The 25,311-nt window shown below is 39.7% G+C and overlaps 1 protein-coding gene across 2 annotated transcripts in view; it reads right to left on the bottom strand.

Annotated features, from left to right (window-relative positions):
• Positions 1-25,311, bottom strand: part of LOC128528989 (MAM domain-containing glycosylphosphatidylinositol anchor protein 1) — a 200,069-nt gene that overhangs the window by 10,838 nt on the left and 163,920 nt on the right. For both annotated transcript variants that reach the window (XM_053502259.1, XM_053502260.1), the window contains 3 exons: positions 24,683-24,835; positions 22,607-22,768; positions 10,713-10,843 (listed from right to left, as the gene is read on the bottom strand). In XM_053502259.1, the coding sequence (XP_053358234.1) occupies positions 10,713-10,843; positions 22,607-22,768; positions 24,683-24,835 (446 nt within the window). The remainder of the gene's footprint in view (positions 1-10,712; positions 10,844-22,606; positions 22,769-24,682; positions 24,836-25,311) is intronic.

The raw sequence follows: 25,311 nt of genomic DNA, 5'->3' as shown, positions 1-25,311 counted from the left end.
AAGGAGAATTTTATCGTGAAATAGATCACGTTTGTCTCGACCAGAACAGGAAGGCTAATGTGTGTGTTAACAGAAAAAAAAAACTAGGGCCATAGGACCCTGGGGACACGGGGACACACTCACGCTTGGGTTACTGTGCAGGGTGTTGTGTGTTTCTCACATGTCCCTGTGGGTCTCCTCTGGTCAAATCCCTGCTATCGAAAACAAACTGGCGGGTGGTTTAACTACTCTAAAGTGTCTTGGAATGGGTGGTGTGTGTGTGTGTGTGTGTGCTGACTGACTGCTCTCCTGTCTGCACCTACTGTCACTGGGAGAGTCTGCAGATGCCAAAGAAAAGGTTGTGGCTAAAAATGACTACTATTATTATGATTATTATTTTGATTATTATTATTATTATTTTATTATCAACTTAAAACCTCGACTTGGACATTTGATAATTAAGATTATTAAGTTCTTGCTTGTCTTTTTATAATAATATTAATAATAATAATAATAATAATAGTAATAATAATAGTAATAATAATAATAATCACGTTTTCAGTACGTCTACAAAGGAAATTTGTTGGATTTTTGATATATTTGTATTCATAAGACAAAGTGAACTGTCAGGCTGTTTGAGACTTTGTGTTGTTAAGAGCTCTTCATGCCAGACAGAGAAAGAGAAACAAGTGCAAGGTCAAGCCTCCTGACTACAGGAAACTCTCAACCAAAACACTTTGACTTCTGATTTACCCAGCCAGTCCAATTAAACACACACACACACACACACACACACACACACACACACACACACACAATATTATTCTGACCCTTAACTTAATCCTTGCCTAAGTCTCTTTGAACAGGATGATGTTGTGGATAAGTGAGGGAGAAGAATATCGAATGAGGGAGAGAGAGAACCTCGTACCTCTAATTCTAATTCATGAGCTCGGCAATAGACTCCTCTGCTCATTTCTAAGGTGGGCTAATTTGATTTCTATTGCTAGCATGTCTGTGGCACTAATCCTAACCCTCTCTCACTTTCTTTTTCTCTTTCTTTTCTCTGTACTAATTGGCTACCGGGTCACAGGAAAAGGATGAGAGACAGGAACATGGGTATAATGTCGAACACAAATGTAATGTCACCTGATGTTAGAAGAGCGTTTTGTTTTTTTCTTCTCGCTATTTCTTTTTTTCTCACATCCACAGACACTATTCTCAAGATTGCTTTCTGTACAACTGTTTGCTATAAATGTCATCTAAACCTGGTTGGCTTGTTAAATCAGGCGGCACGGTGGCTTAGTCGTTAGCACTGTGACCTCGCACCTCCAGAGTCGAGGGTACGACTCCCACCCCAGGGTCTGTGTGTGTTGAGTTCGCATGTTGTCCCAGTGCTCGGTGGGTTTCTTTCGGGTACTCCAGTTTCCTCCCACAGTCCAAAGACATAAAGATTAGGCTAGCTTATCCTGACCCATAGTTTTCCAGGCTGTCCAGGGACACCCTGTGACCGTGTGCAGGATAAGTGGGATAAAAGACGAATGAATGAATGAACAAAACATATCAATACATACCCCGATCAGCCCCCGTTAAGTCTGGCCACTGACAAGTCAACTAAACACCAATTATACACCAGTGAACTTATAACAGGATCACAGGACCAAGGGACGCCGTGAAATGTTCCCACCAGTGTACCACAGATTGCCCAAAAAAGACAAAAAGACAACGCTGGCTTTGATGTAATGGTACCAGAATACCCAGTTCACCACAGCCCACTCCAGAAGGAAAAGAGCCCAGTGTTGCTGACTGAGCACCCCAGATCCTGTTCTGATCGAGCGACCATGGAATTTATCGGACAAACACGTCTGATTCACAAAGGCTCCAAAGGACCCAAAGAAACTCCTGCCAACATCCTGGTACAGGACACCACGGAACTGGGAACTCCCAGGGGCCAGCGCTATCTCGATGGCACAAAGAAGAACCTTATGGGAATGCCTATCATGCCTGTGTGCTGCCTATCACAACTGAACATCGATAATTCACATTACTAAATATAAGCTACTGACCAATAAAGTATAAAGATACTTATGCCAAGGTATAAAGGTACCTTGGCATAATCATTCCGCACGCGAGTTCTTAAAGTGAAATTTCCTATTTCGAAAATATTGTAAATCCAGACAATCTGTTCCAGCCACCTGATATTACCAATTTCCAACACTACAATCATACTTTTCGCATCAAAAACATAAAAAACATACGTGAATAAAGTAACATACAATTTAACTTAACCGAAATTCATTTTTCATTTGCTTGATAACATGCAGCGGAGCCTCATCATGGTTTTTTACATGGCGTTGTATAATCTATAATCTGTTTGCATATGAGGTTTTGCCTCATGTTTTGGTTCCACGTTTTTACTCTTGCGAGACCTCCTCTCCAATTCCAAACCAGGTGATGCAAGGGGGTCATCTGACCGTGTTTAAAGGGAAGCGGCATATTACGCCAGGAGGCCAGCGCTCCACTGTTTATACAACGTGCGACAGGATTGAGCTCCCGGATTGAGTCATAAAGTCTGTGAAGCTGATACAATACTCCAGCATTCCAACACACACACACACACACACAAACTCACACTGTATATAGGACTTGGGACTTTGTGGTATTTTGTGCACTACAGTGTCTGTTTTGTATAATACACATTTGGGTTTTGTATACTGAGTGTTGTGTGTGTGTGTCTTTAGTGTTCTTGGGTTTTGTTAACACCAGCAGACGAAAGGTTAATTAATACGAGCCTTACAAACATTCTTGAGACTCATGGTGCTGTGTTTTTTACTAAATCTTGCACAAAACACAGAAAAAAAAGCCACAAAAAAAATGTAAACTTGCTTCGCTTGACTTGACACAATCAAGTTTTGACCGGATCCCCGAAGGACGAGCAAACCAGATGTACATGTGCTGCCAATGCAATTTACTTGCAAAACGTACGTTCTTAAGGCAGAAACTCTCAAGGCGGGGCCGTTCGTACGCCGAGGTACCACTGTAATGCGTACTATAGTGTGTATGGGTTACCTGCTATGAACAGCTTGATTTTATACACTCATATACAATACTAGCAACTGGTGTTCACTTTTCTCCTTGGATGGACGTATTCTCTCCTGACAATGAACATAGCGTGCATTAGTGCCGTGTTCCTCATTACATTCACTCTCCATACCCGCCTTCAAGGCTAAAGCTTAAAAAGCCGTGATTCTCAGCATTCAAGCACGCTGCATTTACAGAAGTACATGCATTGCCATTTTTAATAGGATCACTCCTGAGCTTGCTCTTTCGTGTGTGTGTGTGTGTGTGTGTGATTGTGTGCAAGACACAAAGAGAGACATTAATTAGCGCATGTGGCTGCTGAAGGTTACGAGAGAGTCGTGGAAATGCTGGAAGTCCCTTTTTGCGCTCCGACCACCACGGAAAGAAAGAAACACGAAATAAAATAAAGACAGGACACAAAGAAAAGAGAAAAAAAAACAGCAAAGAGACTAGTGGGAAGGAATAAATGACCAGACGAGAGAGATTGAGAGGGCGAGAAAGAGGTTAATGGATAAAGCGCATATGAAAAGCTCACAGGGACTCAGAGCTGAAAAACAGCCAGTTTTACAAAAAACACGACGGAGAAGAGTGAGAGAGATATGAAGAAGCGGAAGATGAAGGTCAACGTATTACAAATAAAATCATCATTAAGCTAGGCTAATTATCACGTATCCCTTCTAGAGGACACATGTCTGCTCTGTAGTGCTTTTACTTTAGAGATGATAAAAAAACTGCGGCCAACACTGGAGCCATAGAGACACAGCAGAGAACTGTGAGTAAAAGTTAAAGCCATATTAGCGACCGCCATAATAATGGGAATAAGTTTTAAGTAAGCACACTGGCAACTGAATTTAACAATAATATTGAAAAGTGTTTTTTTTGTTTAGAAAATTATCTGCATGGATTATTTGGGTCTAACCCGTCAATGAATATCGATTGTATATTATATATTTAAAAAATGATTAAATGGTTCAGTAAGCTCAGTTTTGCAATACAGTGGAACCTCGGATTATGAGCGTAATCCGTTCCGGAAGTGGGCTCGTATTCCAAAACACTCGTAAACCAAATTTTATTTTCTCATAAGAAATAATGGAAACTTAAATTATTCGTTCTACAGCCCCAAAAAATAAATACATAAAAATAATTAATACAAAATATAAAGTACAAATAAAACAAATTTACCTGCACTTTACCTTTCAAAAAAGTTAAAAATAAATCCCGGCAGATAAGTGTTTCCCTTTTGTGCACGCAGGCGCTGTTTGTGTGTGTGTGAGGCTAGAATAAGTGGAAACTCTTGCTTTCAGCCCCTTCTGTCTCCCCCTTCTCATCTTACACATTAAAACTTTCTCCTCTCGTTTAAACACACACATTAAAAGAAAGACTGTTGTTCTCTTCTAAATTTTTAAAGCTTCTTCGCTTTATTTTAATGTTGCTCGCGACAGCGTAACAGTCCGTTAATTCATGCTGGTGTAATGATGAGATGGACAAACTGGTCGATGCCCGGTCTTTTATTTTCTGCATTGTCAGGTTATATTACAAACTTTGGGGTGGATCCTGCTCTTAAATCCGACAAAAAAAACTCTATATCCTAGCTTACATCTCGCATTCGCGTTCACACACACCAGACTGCATTACCCACAATGCATCTCCCTCACTGAACTACACTTCTGTAAACATCGGTCATAAATCAACGTCTCTCTCCTGCTACACAGTTTTATCTGAAGGTTGGCAATAAACATCACTAATGACACTCGTGTGAGCGCAAACTAACAGAATCACTGCTGTAAAGTAAAACAAACAAACAAATGAACCAGCACCTTACCTCTGAAAAGATTTGCGAGTTCCTTCGGAGAGCAGAGTGTGTGTTTCTCGCCTTAATTTCTGTGTGTGTTTATGAAGGGGGCTTCACTCACACACACACACAGGGTTAGTATGTGCCATAGTCGGCACAGTGTCAAATTACACACATACACACACACACATACACACACACACACCGCGATGAGGAAAAAAATAGATTTTTAACCTCTGTATTGAGAATTTATTTTGCTTGACTCGCGCGCACACACGTGTGTTATAAGAAACAGTACACACGCTGTACACACTTGCTTCCAAACACAAAATAAAATATGTTTTAAAACACACACGGGGTCACAGTGTTATAGTAAACAGTACACGCGTGCACGGGTGTTGATTATACCAGTAAGAGACGAGCACTAGGACCCAGCAGGGGAGACAATTCCGCAGTGCAAGAGAAAGAAAAACCGTTGGCACAGTTGTGATCACATGACACTCTGTGTCAAAACAAGAAGCGCATGCGTGAAACATGAAACTCGTAAACCAAAACAATGCTCGTTTTTTAAGTCAAAATTTATTAAAAATCTTTGCTCGTCTTGCGGAACACACGTAAACCACGTTACTCGTAATCCGAGGTTCCACTGTAGTTGCCATAATTGTGCAATGTACCTGGAATGAATTTCTGCATTAGGCCAAGTGTCCTTGATGTGCCAATCCATTGTTGAATTATCTGTATATTCTTTAATAAAAATAATTGTAAAAACTATTAAAAAATTCTGAACAACCATATGCAATAAAAAAAAAAAAAATCATCATCCGTTGTCTTTGACTAAATTTGTTTCTAGTTTTTTTTTAAGGTATTGTTGCATCATTGATGCTGTGCATGTTGGTTTTTCCACTATGCCCAGTCACAACAGAAAATATTTTGCATGCCTTCAGAAGGTGTGCCCAAACCTTCCCAATTTTTTTTTTTTGCTATATTGTAAAATAATGTTAAAGGCATCCAATATTTTTAATATTACCTTAAATATCCACTAACTTTTACAAGAGGCTATAAAGAGTCCAACTTCGTAAACCTCACAACAATAAAAGATTTCTGAGTTTTGAGGGACTCAAATAGTATATTCAGTACATTTATAATAAAGATGAAAGGTAGAGAATGTCTGGAAAAATGAAATGCATGAAAGACGTACTGTATGTAAGTATGTGGCAAAAGTGTATAATTCTCCTTTTATCCATTTATTGTCCAACACGGCGCTATAATTTAGGAATAGAAGAGAAAATGTTCTTTTCTTTTTTTTATTCTTATATACACATATAAGGTACAGTATATACACAACTAAAATAACACAAAAAAAGTGAATACTGTATCTCATACTACTGCATTATAATATCCACTGTGATGTAATTATACATGATGGACTGAACTGCTAGTACGAAAAAAAAGGCTGCCAGAAGGCATAACCGAAAATCAAGCACTTGCTGAAAAATATAGCTTTAATACACATGCACATTAAAGTAAATATATTCCATGGTTTCCTTTGGGGGAAAAAAAATAATTGCCCTTAATTTACTGTTTCATATTCAAAACCTGTTTCTATACCACAGCAAGCTCTTAAGAGAAAAAGATCTGACATGGAGATAATTGAATATTTCTCTCCTGCATAATCAAGTGTGATATGTATATTTTAGAATGTATGCATATATTTATCTATGTATGTATGTATGTATGTATGTACTATAGGTATGCATGTATGTATGTATGTTTGTATGCATGTACAGTATGTATGTACTTATGTACTGTATGTATTTATGTATGCATGCATGCATGTACTGTTTATACTGTATGCATGTATATACGTATGTATGTATGAATCTATGTATGTATGTATATTATGTATGTATGTATGTATGTACGTCCCCTTTGTGCTACTAAAAGAGTTTTGTCGGTCCGATACATTATCTGTGGGCTGTGCTAGTATGATCCACTTGCAACTTTTTCTAACTGCTGTGGCAATATTGTTAATAGGAACCATCATTGTGCAGATGTTCCACAACATTACATATGTCTATAAACAATAATACCCCAAGTACAATGAAAGATTATGGTACTTAATTAACATATAATTATAATCTTTAGCAAATGGCTGCAGTATAAAACTAACATTTTGTGACATGCTATTATTGAAAAATAATCAATACTGCTTGTCACTAGGTCACATCATAGCACCCTCTCGATGATTACTTCCTATAAAAACCCAATCTAAGTGTTTCATTTCTAATAAACATTATTACAAATTTTATTTTTAATTATTACGTTTATTACAAAGAATACTTTTTGATTGCCATATCATGATATCTTATTTTACTGGTAAACCATCCCAACCATAACCAGTTCCCTTCTGGCACTGATATGCTGAAAGGCGGAAAACATAACTGGAGTCTGTATTCGATTACTGTAACACAGCAAGAAATCAGCGAACAGAGAGAAACAAACAGATGGGATGGACAGAGGGGGAGAGATGGCTGGATTAAACTGGCTGGCCGGCTGTTCTTATCAGGAGGAGTCCGGATCAGACTTTCATCATTGATCCCGTGGTCTTAGTAAAAAGCTTAAAAATGGACCATTATTTTAGCTTGGATTTCAGGAAAAGGAATAATCTTTGTTCATAGATGGACAAAATAAAAATAGAAGAACATTCCTTTTCTTTTTTTGCAGGTTCTTTATTGTAGTCAGTGTTGTAACTGGATGCATGACTGGTTTATTGTGTTCGCATGCTGGATACTTTGTATTACTGAGCCCAAAGGTTTATTAAAAGCTGGTGAGCCCTCATTAAGTACTCCAAAGTTAATTGCCCTGCACTAACAATTCAATGGCTTAACCACTGGTAGCACTTTATTTATGGTGCGATTTAAAAAAAAAATCTCCCCTAAAATGCATGTTTTAAATGTCAGTTGTGGTTTATGGCCTTTCATTATGATTGTTTCCTAAATTTAAACTGAGATGTTAAAAAAGAAAAAAGGCATAGAGTTACACTAAATTTGGAAAAACTCCAACAGAGGATAAAGGTTTTATAAAAGGGTGGAATGTGTTACAGCGACTGCATAGTGTAGATACGAAGTTATTGCAGTCATGCTGCCTAATTTAGTTCTCTTTACATCTTTATTAAAAAAAAGGCTTTAATTTTATGTGAAATTCATTTTTTACGAGTGAAATAGAGAATATTTATTTCTCATTAGAACGTATTAAGACTTTAGTTGAATTCTGGGATAGTATTTTGTTTATTATATTTGTGTAGCAGTTAGCTAGTGTTTAGCTATACTCGAGCTAAAAGAGCATAAAGATCGTCACTTTGTAGCGAGACTGCTTTCTCAAGAAAACGTTATAGAAATCAGTGCTTATCTCAAGTAACTGTGATCCAGGTTACACTCTTTGAATCGTTGTGTTATAAGTATGATAAATGTTGTTGCATTTATAATAATGTTTTATTTTCCAGTTTCACCATAATAACTGATGTAAAGTGTAACATTCGATAATCACAAATATACAATTTCTAGTACTTAAGAAATGGAATGCAATTTTATGTTGTACCATAATACTAATAGTATACTATGAATTTCATGAGGCTGCACGGTGGCTAAGTGGTTAGCACTGTCGCCTTGCACCTCCAGGGTTCAGGTTCAATTCCCGCCTCTGTGAGCATGGAGTTTGTATGTTCTCCTCGAGCATGGTGGGTTTCCTCTGGGTGCTCCGGTTTCCTCCCACAGTCCAAAGACATACAGGTTAGGCTAACTGGCGTTTCCAAATTGCCTGTTGTAATGTGTAAATGAGTGTGTATGTGTAAGTGTGTATGTGCCCTGCGATAGATTGGCACCCCGTCCAGGGTGTACCCCGCCTTGTGCCCTCAGTCTCCTGTGATAGGCTCCAGGCTCCCTGCGACCCTGAATACAGGATTAAGCGGTATAGACGATAAGTGAGTGACTGACTGACATGTGAACTATTTACTGTTACATTGCTGCCATCTTAGCAAAGGCTGTCCTGTAAAAGAGATTAACAGCTCAATATTCAACTTGATTAAGTATTGATTAAGTAAAGGACAAAACACTTCAGGTCATGCCATCACAGGAAAAATTAAGCAATGATAAGCTGGCGTGATACACCCTAACATATAGGGGAGATTCTGTTATCACGTAAAAAGTGTTTTCTCCTCTCCAGTCATTAACGGTACGTTCTGACCAATTCCACAGCACTGCTGTGTGACATAAAATAATTAAAAGCATTCATCTAGTTATCATACATATGAAGCGTATCTGTTGTATTGCAGCAGACTAGATATTTGATTTTCCGAAGCGCCAGGCTTGTGCATCAAACTAATGCACAATGTCAAGATAATGATGAGCGAGACCTTGAGTACAGCATGAAGACTCTACAGGAAATTAAAGTGACTGAAGAAAGAACGGGAAAAAAAAAGAGACAAGAAAGTTTGGCATATGAGAAGTTCCTGTCTACCCGTCGTTCTCGTTTGCCTTACCACAACATATGCTGCAGTGAATACATGATGAGGTACGCAAGGAGCCATCGCTCTCTCTCTCTCTCTCTCTCTCTCACATCTTTAAACACTCTAGGAATGGCAGGCGAAGGGAGTGGTGAAGCAAAGGAAGAAAGAGAAGGGCAGGAGGAGAGAAAGAAACTTGGCTCCCTCTCAACTGTCATCTCGACTTTATTGTTAATTTTCTTCATTAAACTGGAAAAAGCTTTTAGCCGAGAGGCAAAAGTCAGACACAAGAGCAACCAGACCAATAGGAAACTTTTAGTTTTCTTATATCCTGTATATACGCCATACTGGATGTATATATATATATATATATATATATATATATATATATATATATATATATATATATATTTTTTTTTTTTTTTTTTGTGACAAGCTAAATTTGGGTCTTAAAAAAAACCCAACTTGAGACTGCCAACGAATCTAACCTTCAGGTCGACTGATGTTTTTTACGCTGTCTGAGTTAGGAAGCTACTGTATCTGCATCTGATCAGACAATTTTTTATATACAATTATTTTCCTAACAGCAATGCCAGTACAGTATGTTTCAAATAAAATAGCTTAAAACATGTAATGCGAGGAGCAACAAATACTACAATAAAAGGGCGTATCCAGATGTGTTTTTTCTGCAACAATTTGACCAAATATACTAATTCAATTTAAAAAGTCATTCCTTTTCATAAGTTCATTAACAAAACATGTCTTACTAGAGACGGGGGAAAACTGATTCAGGGATGTATGGCATTTCTTTTCATACAATACATGTATTGCAGACAGAGTGCAAAATCGATCTTTATTATTTATAGTATAATGTTGTCATTCCTCTATAATCCTGTAGGTGGCGCGATCTAAAAATCAAAATCAACTAAATCAAATCGAGATATTTATAAAATCATGCTACTGACAGAATCACACGACCTACTACAGTGGGTTTTGTGATCTTATTGAATCCGCTAATCCCTGGTGATTCTCGTCCCTATTTCTTACTACCGCTTTCATTATACTGTGTAAGCTATAAACCACCGTCTTGTTTTTTTTTCTCTTTTACAGCTTTAACTTTCACTGTACAAATCGAAGCACTGCGACTCCTACTAAACTATTAATACCGGAGCATTAAAACAACGCTTGCAGCTTCTGTTGTTATAGAAAAATGAATCAACAACTTCTGTAGTAAAATGTAACCGTTATTGTGTGAAACAGCATGACTCAGCATTTTTTTCAGATCATTACCTCACTGATCTCTGCCCAAGATGGCGGACACAAACAAAAAGAAACTCAGTCAGATGTGTGGAGATAGAGTACCTGGAATGGCCCACTGGGATACACCACGACGTTAGCCTTCTTCCAGCTTGGACCTTGGTGGCCTGAGAGCGTCCATGCTAAAGAATCCACCGTGGCAATGCTCTTCACACGCAGGAGCACATTCAGAGTTCCTGCAACGAAAGAGAAAAGTAGAGGTAGAGCTTTGGTTAAACTTTATGTCATACATCAGAATGAGGAACAAATATCACATTTGACATGGACAAAGTTCTCAGGAACTTTGTCCATGGCATGGCTTTTGGTTTAAATATTTAAGAAATTTATGATTGATTAGGAATCTTGAGGCCTTCATAACTAAGTTTTCCCGAAAATTCAAGTGTGCATGGGTGTAAATTGATTACTGGTGGTAAAATGTCTTAAAACAAGTTCATGTCCAGTAAACCATTAATTTGAGCTCCTGTCTGGTGATAGGGAAGTGACCTGTGATTTTCAGTGTAAATTAGAAATATGAAAAATGGCCAACTAAAAACAGTTCCTTAGAAACTCGTCAGTCTATACTCATCTTGAGAAACGAGGGCTATTTTTTTAAGATATAGCCAAGAAATTGGACATTTCTTTGAAGTCTACACCAGAGACGTACTGCAACTGGATTCAATCAGGACAGGAGACACAGTTAAAGCCCAAGTACCTATCTTCTCAAAAAGACAAGTACTTAGGAGTGTCGTCCTTGAGAAACAGATGCCTCACTGCTCATGAATTGGTTCCATCATTGAATAAAACAAGAGAGAACCTGGTGTGCATAGTTACTGTGTGTAAGAGACTCAGGTCAGCCAGCCTCATGAGCAGAGTTGCCAACAAAAAAAATCGCAAATGGGAAGAAAAGATTACAGTGGACTTGAACGGTTCAATGACTGGAACCAAGGTGTGTGCACTCAAGAGTCCAAGTTTGGAGTGTTTGGATCCAAGACAAGACCATACGGTATATCACACTCAGAGCTCATGAAAAGGTGATGGATGCCTATGTAACACTACCAGTGAAGCACAGAAGTGGAAATGTGATGATCTGCGGTTTCTTTGGCAATGGGAGAGCCTGTGATCTGCATCGCGTGTAAGGCACTCACTCAGCATGGATATTACTCGGCATGCCATTCCAGCAAAACAACGATTCCAAGCATTTATCCCTGCTCGTGTTTGAATCATATGGAGAAGGAAGTAGCTGCTGGAATGTTCTCAGAAAACTCTTGGCCAACTCAATCACCAGAACTGAACCCCATCAAGCTGGTGTGGGAGAAGCTGGACCGAAGAGTTCGAGAAACACTAGCCAACCAACATAGCAGACTTTTGGGAAGTGCTGCAGAAGGCCCGGGAGGAATTCACACCTGAATTTCTGCAAGATCGGATTAGCAGAATGACACAGATGCAAATTTATTATTATTATTTTTTTTCATGCAAGTAAAGTTTGGGAGAAGTGGCGGCTGAAACCATTAAATCTCCGGGTTACTGATCAAAAGGTTTGAAGGTTCAAACCTCAGCACTGCCAAGCTGCCACTGTTGAGGTCTGGAGCACGGCTCTTAACCGGACAGTATCTGCTCCAGAGGCGCTATATCCTTTGCTCTGTCACCAGTTTCCTGACTGGGTTATGTGATTTTATTATTATTATTTTTAAAGGTGCTGTAAAGGACATCTTCAAAATAAAGATGTTTTACATGTAAAAGTTTAATATGCAAATTAAGTTCATTTATTTATTCTGTACGCAAACGTATGCTTATAAATGTTCAATTTGTTGTGTTTTGTGGTTAAATAAAACCGACAAAAGAGTGTGTGTAGGTGTTTTTGAACTTTTTCCTTGCCACCATACAGTATGTGCTACAGTATGTGTAAAATAAAAACAGTAGTGAGATAGATACAGTATGATAACTACAAATAATAACTTAAATTTAATAACAAATAAAAAATGTATAAAAATAAAAGGCTCCATGAGCCGAGAGTTAAAAGGGGGAAAAAATGGCTACAATAAAGATCCAACATATTATTGTGCACATTTAAATAATGTTTTTTTTTTATATATATATATATATATATATATATATTGTATTTTTTTTATATATATAGATGGCTTTATAGGATCCCTTGCTGTAAAAGCACTGAGACAATACTAACAGATAACAGTACTATATTACTGAAATCAAGGTATTACGTGATGGTGGTTCCATATCTGTACAGAGATGACAACCAATTACCTTCCACTCCATCATTATTATTGCTTTGTTTTCATATTTATGGGTTTGTGGGCACTTCTAAATTGCTTTACTCCATAATACAAGAAGATGCAATCTTCTTTTAACAGCTAATTTGACACAGAGTGGGTGTGCAGACTATAAATATTCCTTTTCTGTAAACGTATGTCTTATCATTCACTTAAAAAAACGCAAAACAAGCACCACACACATACAAAAATGGATAGATGGAAACGAGGACAAGTGCCACCTGTACAGCTCATAAAGTACATTATCCTTCCTATTTAGTGCTTAAGGGGAGTCAATATATATCTCAGCTCAGAATAGGGACAAAAGCCCTGCAGACACGACTCAAAGAAGTAGCAGGAGAGAAGAAGCAGTCCAGTGTTGCATTCATAAAGCATATTTGCATATTTATATACCGAATATAAGATAATAATGGAAAGAGGAAAAAAACCTGGCGTGCACTTACAAGCATCGCACAAAAATCAGCCTGACAGAAGCGATCTAGCCTCGAAGGAAGCACGACGACCTTCATCCTTTTAATAAATGCGTATCAAGTTAGATCAAATAGGCTTCTGTCTGAAAGGTCCTGCCACATTTGGTTAGTGCACTCCTGCTGATAAAGGTACTCGCCATACATAACCCCGGTCACGCACAGCAGACATGAAGAGTACAGAGAGGTAGAAATATGAGAGAGTATGAGGTGTCATATGGATCATCATTCAAACAATAGCTCTCTCTCTCTCACACACACACACACACAAAAAAAGATCCACAATGTACTCCCTTGCCCCTCACACACACCAAAAGGAGTAGTTTGTCATTCCGTCAAATCTCGCCGTCAAGCCCATTACTGTCGGACCAACTATTGTTAAACTCAGCTTGTCGTCACTACTACTAGTACGTTATGCTGAGAGTTGATTGGAATTAATGTCCTTTTAATAGCCCTTAGACGCACATATATTTCTGACACCATAAATATATATACACTCCCTCAAAATGAAAGTACTACTACTGTACAAAACTACTATCAAGGGATAGTAGTCCTGGGATTTTCCAGTCAAACTGGGACTTGTGACAAAATTTCTTGTCCATAAAGGCGTAAAAAAAATCACTCATGAGACTCTCAAGCGCAGTAAAACATTTGAATGGTGCGCAAACGTTTTTGCCGTAATTGGCGATCCTAGCCGAGGTGGCTCAGTCCAAACTGCAGTCGTTCCCGTGAACATTCACAGAGTGTGACACATAATTCAAGAAAATCGACAGTTAACTTGCAGAGGAGACAGGTCCGTCTGCGGTAACTGTACACACGATCATTCACCAACACCACTTGCACATTACAGGAACTCGTCTGGGAGTTATTACATTACATTAACCTTAAAGAAGTTCCTGGGAGGCCAGCGTTTCAGGCGTGAAGCAGGCAGTCCGATCATGGCTCCATCAGACTGAGAAAAGAAGGAAGTTTTAACTCTCGTAACTGTGTTCTGTTATTCTGCACAATCAAAAGTCCCAGTTTGACTTGAATGCCCTACCAGCTGTTGAATTCTTTGCTATAAAAGCAGCCATGTCAGTAGTCCCGGCTGTAAGAGTTATACTAGGGCCCTTCTTCTAACACATTATCCCTTCTATTGAAAGTTGTACATGGACACTCTTATGGTGGACAGGCCACAAAAATCATTGTACTGTAATTGATGTTTTATTAAGGTTTCCTACATACAACTGTCCGAAACATCAATCAGGGCTCTGCTGTTTATTGGGAACGTGATGCACAACCAGCATTAACCTTTTTATCAATATGATCTACACTAGCTCTTCTATTGGACTGGACTCCATGGACCAGCCTTCATTCCCAGTGAGTCTTTCATTCCTTAGATTCCTTTTGGTATGTCTTGACAACTGCAGACCAGTAACATCCCACAAGAGTTGCAGTTGCTCCAACACCATCGCAACTGGCACTGTTTTGGTGGGGACCTACTCAATATGAGATAATCATAATGTTATGGCTGATCGGTACAGTATACAGTATATGCTATGGGCGGCACAGTGGCTTGGTGGTTATCACCGTCACCTTTGAGGGCTCGAGTCCTATCTTGGGGTCTGTGTGCATGGAGTTTGCATGTTCTTTCTGTGCTTGGTGGGTTCCTGCCGGGTACTTCAGTTTCCTCTCACAGTTTAAAGATATGCAGATTCGACTTACTGGTGTCCCCAAATTGTCCACAGTGTGTGAATGTGTGTGTGAACATGACTGGAGGTCCTACCATGGTTGTGGAAATAAATACAATGGTCATCACTGGCCTCCACGTACCATAGTTGGACTACAAAGGTTCCAACAGATGGATGAATGGATGAATGGATGGATGGATGCTATAAAGTCAGTCTTTCCGTTTCAGCTAAGGCTTAAGATTAAGTAGACAACATGGAAAATTTCTGTACATTACAGCTGAAAATACATATGTTAAAAAGCCTACATGGAATTATTTGTCATTCGCTGATTATGTATGCACTGTATCTTATTTATAAATACACATAATATTGCTATAATAAAGAGGTTGAAACAATGAGGAATGTGGAAAAGTTTAAACGTATGGAAGCCACTGTAAATTATATAACAATATACTGTACAGCCTTTTGCACCGCAGTTTTTACCCAACAAAAAGAAGGATTTTGTTAATAACAGAAAAGCCTTCGGTTTTAAAATGTGAGTCATTCTTTTCAGTGATCTCAGGGGATCGACTTAGGATTTCACCCTGAACGATGGCAACAAAACAAAACAGGACAGCTTATTAGTGAGGATAAAGGAAAGCCAGGAGGGACATCTGGGATTTTGGCAATTGGACCAAGCTTATTAAAAGGCGTTCGCTCCTTTTCCCAATCAAAATAAATGAGAGACTTAGCATTTATCAGACATACGTGGTGTGACTTTTACGTGCTTTCTCATGCACATTCGTATTGTCTTTTTGACCGACTCGTGTGACAGTCAGGCACAGGGGTAAGTCTTGACTTGACTATTACGCGCCATTACTGCCTAAGCCGTTACTTCCGCTGTAAATCCAATAGTTCTGGCTTACAAAAATGAAAAGAATAAGAATACCAATAAGAACACAAACAAATCAGTAGTCGTGGTACGGTCCTACAGTAGGTAGACTTAGCATAATTTAGAAGATTCAAAATTTCAGCAGGAACCTGGAAACTCTGTTCTCATAAATTATTTCTAGTTTAGCTGCTGTCGTGCCCCGGATCAGCAATGCGTGTGATTCTGTTCACTGAGAGCAATAATCAAACATTTAGTACACTAGAACATTCATAAAGTACATGAAGAGCTCTAGTTCAGTTTTTATTTTTATTTATTAAAACTACCAAGTTCGTCATGCAGAATTTGGCGCAGGCATCACAGATGAAAGACCATGAGCTTGCCTAATTCCCGATTGAGTTGTGTTTCTGATCCACAGAGTTCTTAATGTATGAAGAAGTGGACCCAAGTCTTAGTACTGTAGGGATGATGTGCATTTCCCCAGGCGCATGATTGAAAAAAAAAAAAACGAATTAGGTGCGAACAACAGCCAAGGATTACAGGTGTGTACATGCAGGTTGGAATGGGTGGAGGAGAGTGTGTTTAGTTATGTGACAAAAGAGTATCAGCGAGAATGGACGGAAAGATGCACAAGACAGTGGTGAGACCAGCGATGCTCTACGGCTTAGAGACAGCGGCACTAAAGAAAAGACAGGAGGTAGCAGAGCTGAAGATCTTGAGGTTCTCCTTGGGAGTGACAAGGATGGATAGGATCAAGAATGAGTTCATCAGAGGGACAACCCACGTTAGATGTTTTGGAGATAAAGTCAGAGAGGCCAGATTGAGGTGGTTTGGACATGTTCAGAGGAGAGATTGTGAGTATATCGGTAGAAGGATGCTGAGGTTGGAACTGCCAGGCAGGAGGTCTAGAGGAAGACCAAAGAGGAGATTTATGGATGCAGTGAGAGGGGACATGAAGTTAGTTGGTGTAAGAAAAGAGGATGAAGAGGATAGAGTTAGATGGAGGCAAATGATTCGCTGTGGCGACTCCTAAAAGGGAACAGCCGAAAGACAAAAAAGAAGAGCTAAGGACTAAAAAACAAATCCAGAAACGCTGACCAACTTGGCTTGGCCACATTTGTAGAATAAGACTCAGCCTTGAAAAGGACAGAATAATAGCCACGCCCGGCGAACAATTTATCAGTTTAATGTGAAGTAACTGAAAAAAAAAAAATAAACATCTGGGCTTTGTGGCCTTTTTAAAAAATGTCATATTTTTTCCCCCTTTTCGTCGTCTTAGATCCGCTGGCATTCCTCCTGAAATTCTCAGAGGCTGTTGTCTTAGATTTAAGGTATCATCAGCCATGCACAACCGTTTCTCACTGTGCTAATTTAGGACATTGTTAATGTTAGCCTCGCATGAATGGCGCACCTTTGAGACCTTTGCTTGCTAACAGGGATGCCTGATTCTCTGTGGGAAGCCCTGAGCAACGAGGGCTCAGACAGCCTTGCTTCGCTCTCAAGTCTGGAGTCTGTGCTCACTGAGCTGCCCACATGCCAACGCTTAAGCTAATCATTAGCAGATTATGTACACAGCGCTGGCCATGAGCCAACACCAGGCTTAAGCACAGATGATGGCACTTCTCAGTGTGATTAGCGATGCTAATGGAGATTTGACGCTCGGTAAAGAGGATGCTTATGACAGCAGTGCACAAAGGGGGAGTTGCTTGGGCAAGAATTTGGGGTTAAATGGTGGATCAGGTTTTTCCCCTTCCACACCTTGAACATATCTGAGGGGCAGTGGATTGCTTTATAATAAAAATGAACTCTTTTTAAAAATAAGAGCAGTCAGAGAACCTTGCACACAACCTCATTGAGGCAAAATATTAGGTCTTTTTATTTTATCACTATAATGATGCATGCCAGTGGTGTGTGTGTGTGTGTGTGTGTGTGTGTGTGTGTTTAAGTGCATGTATGTCCATGTGTGGCGTATGTGAAATGAGCACCCTCGGGTGATTCTGATTGTGATTAACGTGCCTCTTCTTTCGATTATAATTTTCATTAAGGATGTGCTGTCTCTTTTCAGTCTCTTAAATAGTAATGGAATTAATAAAACATATGCTTTGAAATCAGCAGCGGTGCAGGCCCCGAGGAGAAAGTGTGACCGTTTTTCATAAGGCTGAGAGAATCTGAGGGATGTCTCTGCCGAATGTGGAGCAAATGGCAGATAATTATAGCGCAGGATCTCGAAATAAAGAGGAAAGCATCGGGAAGAGAAATCAAAGCAGTGATTCCGGGTACAAAGCAGTGAAATGAATGAAAGCTTACTTTTTCACCTTTCAACAGTGCACACACACTTTGATGTTTCAATGGAGGTTCGCAAATTCGTTCATTCATATTACAAGCACTTGATTTTCCACTTTTGAGACGATAAAGATGTTGCTTGAGAACATTGCAACCCAACTTACAGTAGTGATTAGCACCGTCGCCTCGCACCTCCAGGGTCTAGGTTCGATTCCCGCCTCGGGGTCTGTGTACATAGAGTTTGCATGTCCTGTACTTGGTGGGTTTCCTCCAGGTACTCTGGTATCCTCCCATGCAGTTTAGACTAATTGGTGTGCACAAATTGCCTGGAGTGTGTGAAAGCATTTGTGACCTTCATGTTGACTGGAGGTTCCTCCAGGTTCCTAAATACAATGGTCACCATTGGCCTCTCTAGTTGGTCTACAGAGGTTCCTAGATGGATGGTTGGATGGATCCATGTTTAGATGTGTTACCTTACTGTATGTTCGCTTAGTCGCAAACCCTGATCCTAGCGGTTCTCTGATTGATTGGCGCCAATCGGAATCAGACGATGTTCACTTATTTTTTACAGATCGGTTGACCCTCAGCAGGGCGATCACATGAACTGATATTGTGATGATGTAAAATATACGAGTCGACAACCGCATCAACATCTCGTCACCAGTCTGGGAATATTACCAAGTCTCTAAAAGTCGTCAAATTTGCAAAATGCGAAGTTTTTTCTTTTTATTGGCAGACATGGGCGTAAATGTCTGCCAAAAAAACATATTCGGCACTTAAGAACGCAGCATATAATATTTCAAGAATGAAAATTATATCCACAAAGGCAGCAGTTAGATCTTGTAAATCACCCCTCGGCTTGAGCCTACAGTAACTCTGCATAGTGTAAAAGACTAAAACCATCATCACAAAAATAATAATGACGAGAGCTCTGGCCGAGGCAGCCCGGGTTTACCTTACGTCTCCACCGACGGGGGCCGACGGAGAGCGACTATACAGCATGGCTGCACCCATTCCGGATGATAAGAGGACATAAAAATGCAGAAATTGCAATATTTATAAAGGAATGCCCGTCCTCGTTGCTTATTAATGAGAAGCCATGATTGGCTCGCCAAAAACAAAGTGACTGATGTTTGTGTTTATTTAAAAACGTTTGGTTTAGATTAGAGTAGATCTAATTAGATGGTTCAGTTTTGTTAATCATTGTTTCAGCTTTGTTGTAACGTGTGCTGCACGTTATAAAGTGTGTGTATATCAGGCCTCTTGATTACGCTCTTTAGTCGGGCAGAGGCGATTCTATTTGTTTCAGGTTCTTCATAATATACATGAAATAATAAGAGACGAGATTTGAACCCTCAACCCTGGAGACATAAGGTGACAGATAACCACTAAAAAAGGCAACAAATTGTATTCGTTTATGTTTCTAAAAAGCGATAGGGGAAAAAATAATTATATTTAAATTGTTAACTACTACAGGACAATAGTGCTCAATATGTGCGATTTTGTGTTGTTACCTTAAACAGGAAATCCAACCGGCCAATAGACGTTTTTTCTTTATTTCTAATCAGTTGTATTGGATCACAGGGTTAAAAGTTAATTACATGTAGAACGTGGTAAAGAGCTGAATGTGTTTGAAGGAAGAGAGAAAAAGTTTTTAAATGCTTGCAAAAAAAAGTTTCATCTAGATTTAGTGTACTTTAGTGTAAAAAAAAAAAAAAAGGACTTCTTGAATTCACCACATGCATTATGCTTGGTGGGATGGAGGAGATTGTAGATCATAGGCATATGACTTCAAAGCCCATCCATAAATCAGTCACCGTGTGTGTACGCGTGCGTGTGTGTTTTGACATGGATGGAAGATCTGTTTGCTGGATATAGCACTCTGATGGAGAACCGTGTGATGAAGGGTCTACAGAGTGACTGATAGCGCCCTCGCATCGCCGTAAATCAGACACCGGCCTGGTGTGACCCTGCCGTCAAACAGGACGCACGCACACACTCGGTCGCACGCAGAAACAAATCTCTCTCTCTTTCACACACACACACACAAACAAACGCCGCTAACTAAAACACCGCAACGTACACATGGACAATTCTTAATTTGTCAACTGACAGCTGGCAGAGCGATCATTAAACATAGAGTGTAATCACACACAAACACACACGGGGAGAATCTGTCAGTGCAACTCAAGTGACTCGAGGATAATTAGCGATACGCGGGAAAACACACTCGGATGCACTGCTAAACAAAACAAAAGCCAGACAGAAGAATGACAGAAATCTGTATTTATACACACATTCCTGAAGGTTTTATCTCGTTTCATGCAAACAGTGATCCGTGTCATTTAAACGTCAAATATTTGTTGTTCTTTCGTTGCGACTCAGAGTTAGCGAGATAACTGGTGTTAATGTTTGGAAAAGGAAGGTTACTCGCGTTTAAAGTTGGGTTCGGAGGGATCATAAAGGGACAAGTTTGGGTTTTTCGAACAACCCTCGTTCCATGTAAAAATGAGTTCCACGGTTCAGCTGAGCTTCTTTTTCAAACTCATTTCGAACCCATACTGCTAGTTTTGGAGAAACAAAAACGTGTAAATTTGTACTAAATACACCGTAACTCTGTAAGACACCAACTCGATGTAGCTCGGAGGGACTGCAAAAGCTTCAGGTGAGTCTCAGCTAAACTTGCTTTGTTCTCTGATAACTTGTGACTGCAGTCGCTTAATAATTCAGTTTTGTAACTGAGGCTCAAATATGAACTTAAACTCCTCTCCTATTATACTGAGCTTTCAGCCTCCTAACTCACAGTATGACTGCAGATCAATCCCTGCTTTCAGTCATCACCCAGATGAGGATGGGTTCCCTGTAGAGTCTGGTTCCTCTCAAGGTTCTTCTCTATTCCCATCCCAGGGAGTTCGGCTGTCGGTGAGGACTCTCAGTCATCCAGGTGAGGACTTCTTTCTATTCTAGTTAGGAATTTACGTTTCATTAGTCATCCAAGTAGCTTCTTCAGTCCAAGGTTAAGTTGGGACGTTCCTCATATTTGAGTCTGAAGAGGATCGTTATGGGAACAGTGGAGAAGGTGGGAGCAGGAGGGCAGGGGTGGGAGATCAGGAATAATCTCATCATTCTGATTTATGCATACATCCTCACACTTTTCATACCCATTTCCATGTTTTTTTGTTGCTTTTTTTTTTTTTTCGCAGCGCAGCGTTCACACATCCGACGCTGCCAGGTTTTTCTTGAGTAGGAGCGTTTGAGCCAGCGGCTAAACCTTGCCTTTAAGCACAATCACTTGCCTTTAAGCCCTTTAAGCCTTGAATCATGTTTTGCTGCTTTGCCGTCAAATGTAATACGATAAAAACATGATATATGAGAAGAAGAAGAAGGTGGCAAGGATTAAAATAAATCACTACACTTATAAATATTTAGCAGTTTATTATTATTTTTCCGCGCATGTGCGGACCTTTAACTGCCGACTTACAGTAATGACATCACGAGATACTAAACCGAGGTCAGGGTGTGCTCAGGATTTGGGATATTCTACACATCAGTTTTGTAAAGGTGCAGTGCTCAAGGGCGAAGGCATTCCTTTAAAGGGAAAGAAAGTCAGGCTACACTTAGAACACACACACATTTACAGACATAACATCACTAACAGACTGATGGATAATGAGACGGATAATGGGACATATGTCCCCAAATAAAACGACACCGACATCGAACACCTTCCCATAGGCTGTAACACACCTACACACTGGTTATATGAGGCTGCACCATACTCCTTAATATAGACTTTTTATATAAACACCTCCAGACACACAAACACACACACACACACACCCTTGATGTGACAGAACAGGCAGGGTTGATAATTTGACAGGGGCACAAGGATGTACCAACTGCAACAGCGACAAACGTTTTTTTTTTTTCTTCTCTCCACTTTTCTTCCAAGCACCAACTGTGTGAGTGTGTGTGTGTGTGTGTGTGTGTGTATATACGTATGTGTGTTTGCCTCACACATCTGCAAGCACAACATTAGTGTGACAGAACGGTGACAGATGTCCTCCTCCTCGATGGATTCGTCTCTGGAAAGGTTCCAAACAGCAAAAAAGACAATTGCGCATATACACACACAAACACACACACACACACACACACACACACACACACACACACACCTAGCTATCGTAGACCACTAGGGCCAAATAGATGTCATTTTAACTTACAGCTCAATGTTTTTACACTCAAAATAAGTTATCCATCTCGTTCACTGTCTCTCAGGCAAGACACACACACAGAGAGACAGACACAGAGAGACAGACACACACACACACACACACACTCCTCTCTGTCTTCCTCTGTGCAGTGATGTGGTACTGACCGATGTGTTTTCCGTTCATGTGGTAAAAGAAGGAGACGCAGTACGGGACTCTGCTGGAGCCCGAGGGACCTCGAGCCGCCGTGACGTTGTAAAGCGGAGACAGGAGACGTGCGTTATCTCCTTTCAGACGTGGCCGTGATGTCTCTATGTACATGTAATAACCTGTTAGAAGGACACACAGACGGTACCAGTTGGAATGAATGTTTTTCGAACTTTCCTCTTCCTCCGGTGTCAGTTAAACTAATCTCAGCTTGACGTTTCCTCTTTTCTTTGATCTACTGTAGCTCCGATTAAAGGGAAAGACTTTGAGACAAATTCAAATTCACAAATCTTTCACCTGCTAATCCACTTAAGCATCTTATTGTTTTGTGATTCAAAGGCTCGATAATAAACACAGCACTAAATGCAATACATTTGGAAGGGCTGGGATTTTGGGCGTTTGAATCATCAAACACCAGATGAGGGACAGAAAATGTCTTTTTCTCATAAATCTACCTTTTTTTCCCTCAAAATCCTGATTTTAATCTATAAATTCATACTTTAAACCCGGATTCTAACTTTAAACTCGCAATTCTGACTTTAATCTTAGAATTCTGCCTTTTTTTCAGCCTTAAACGCAAGCATTTTAAAAGTGAGGGACAGAAAACGTGGACTGAAAAGTCAAATAAAGCTGCGTCCACTTTACCAGCCTAAAGACACTCAAATGATTTTTATTTTTTTTTACCCTACTCTTGTCTGATTCATTTTTTTCCTTTTTTTTTTTTTTTTTTTTTTTAGGGCTGTCTGAACACACAAATCAGATGCTATTCAGTTCGGATCTTTCGTATGGAAGAGGATTAGGGCCACCAGTACAAAATATAGATTTGAGTTTTGCCAGCAATCGCAAAGTTTGGAATTCGAACTTAATTTAAATTCCGAATTTAATCTCAAAATACTATTGTTTTTTTTTTTTTTTTCTTTCCAGAAATCTGCCTTCTTCCACAGAATTCCGACTTTAAACTTGGAATTCTGACTTTTTCTTATAAATCTAACTTTAATCTATGAATTCTGCCTTTAAACCCCAGATTCCGACCTCATGCTCACAGTTCTGACTTCACTTTCAGAATTCTGCCATTTTTGCTTTAGAATTCCGACTTGAGATTCTGACTTTAATCTCAGAATTGAGAGAAAAAAGTATAATTGAGATAATTTCACGGAAGCGAGTTCAGAACTAAATCGCTGCTCCTGCTCCATCCGAGACGTTCAGAAGCTTCGAATAGAATGAACAAACTAATACATTTTCTCCATACGATATAAAATTAAGTAGAGCTTTTCTTTTTGTTATAGTACGAAGCCCCTAGATGGACAAAGGAGGAGAAAAAAGTCATGCCAAAAACTTTGGGTTATAATGCAAAACATTCTGCCGTTTTTTCCCTCTTCGTTTGTCCCCTTAGAGACTCTGTAGTAGGTTTTCTCAGTTGAATATGAAAAAAAGATACCGCTGATTATCAACGCGGGAATGAATGGCGCATTGTCCAAGTGCAAGTTGATCTTGGAGCTAAACTATTTGCTCTTGGTGAAAGCGCCATCTAGTCAAATGACCGCTGAACCGCGTTATAAGTAGGTGACACTGGCGCGGCGCTTCTAGTGTTAAAGTCACTCTTCCTTACTTTCGTACATGGTCCTATATCGGATGTATATCTGAAACATGGAAACATGCATGCGTCTCGTTTCAGAGGACAGATGCGTCCACGTGTCTCGTTTCAGAGGACAGATGCGTCCACATTAGAGTCAGATCAAATTTATTTAATAATTAGTTATGAATTACTATCACAACATGCAAATCTGTTCTAATTAAGAAAAAATCGATAAGGGACATCGTGGCTTGTAATGTGAACGTAGCATTGCTGACAACTTGCTCAAGCCAATGAGATCATCATATTGAAACAAACGGACAGAAATGTTCGTAAATGACACAGATTTTTGTTTTCAGGAATCTCCTCAGTTCATGCATTTATCTCCTCCCTAGAGTACTCCCTTCCGTGTGCATGTAGCCTTGATTTCTCTATATAGCGCATACACCACCAGAGTGTTTACCTTCTTTGGTCCCACTTCTGTCAGTGTCAGGCCCTGTGTTGACCGAGCGCTTGGGGTTTTGACTCAAATGATTTTGTCTGGTCCAGTCAAACACGTCACTGCGATCCTGGGAGAAGCCACAAATGCGCACATCCTCGAAACCACACACGTGATCTAATGGAAAGACAAAGAGGAAGGGAGATGAGAAACTCATGTGGGTGGTAAAATATAAACGTGGGCGTATTAAAGATTTAAAAAAGCAGATGATGACCTGCGGCTCTTTAGGAAGGATGATAGAGATAGAAGGAAATAGAAAAATGAGTGTGTGAGAGTTGGGAGAGGACAGGGATATCCACTCTTGTACGATTCCCATTTAAATGCAGCGTTAAACATGATTAGCATGCAATGTCAGATCCATGCGGGAGAAGAAATATTTTCCCACAGGCGCTTTTACAAAATCTTAAATAGAGTTCTCATGTTCCTGTGTTAAGCGTGACTCCGCTTCTTAAAATCCATGCGAGGGAAGAAAAGAAGTTATGTACCTAATTCCACTAAGTGTTCACTGATTCCCTGCGTAGCTGTTTATATTCCTTTTTAAAATTGGTTCGTTTTTTTTTTTTTTTTTTTTCTCGTGTGTGCGTGCGGTTTGA

This window comes from Clarias gariepinus, chromosome 8, assembly GCF_024256425.1.
Source record: "Clarias gariepinus isolate MV-2021 ecotype Netherlands chromosome 8, CGAR_prim_01v2, whole genome shotgun sequence".
Lineage (NCBI taxonomy): Eukaryota > Metazoa > Chordata > Actinopteri > Siluriformes > Clariidae > Clarias > Clarias gariepinus.
The sequence above is the reverse complement of the archived record's forward strand: the minus strand, read 5'-3'. Positions and strand labels throughout refer to the sequence as shown.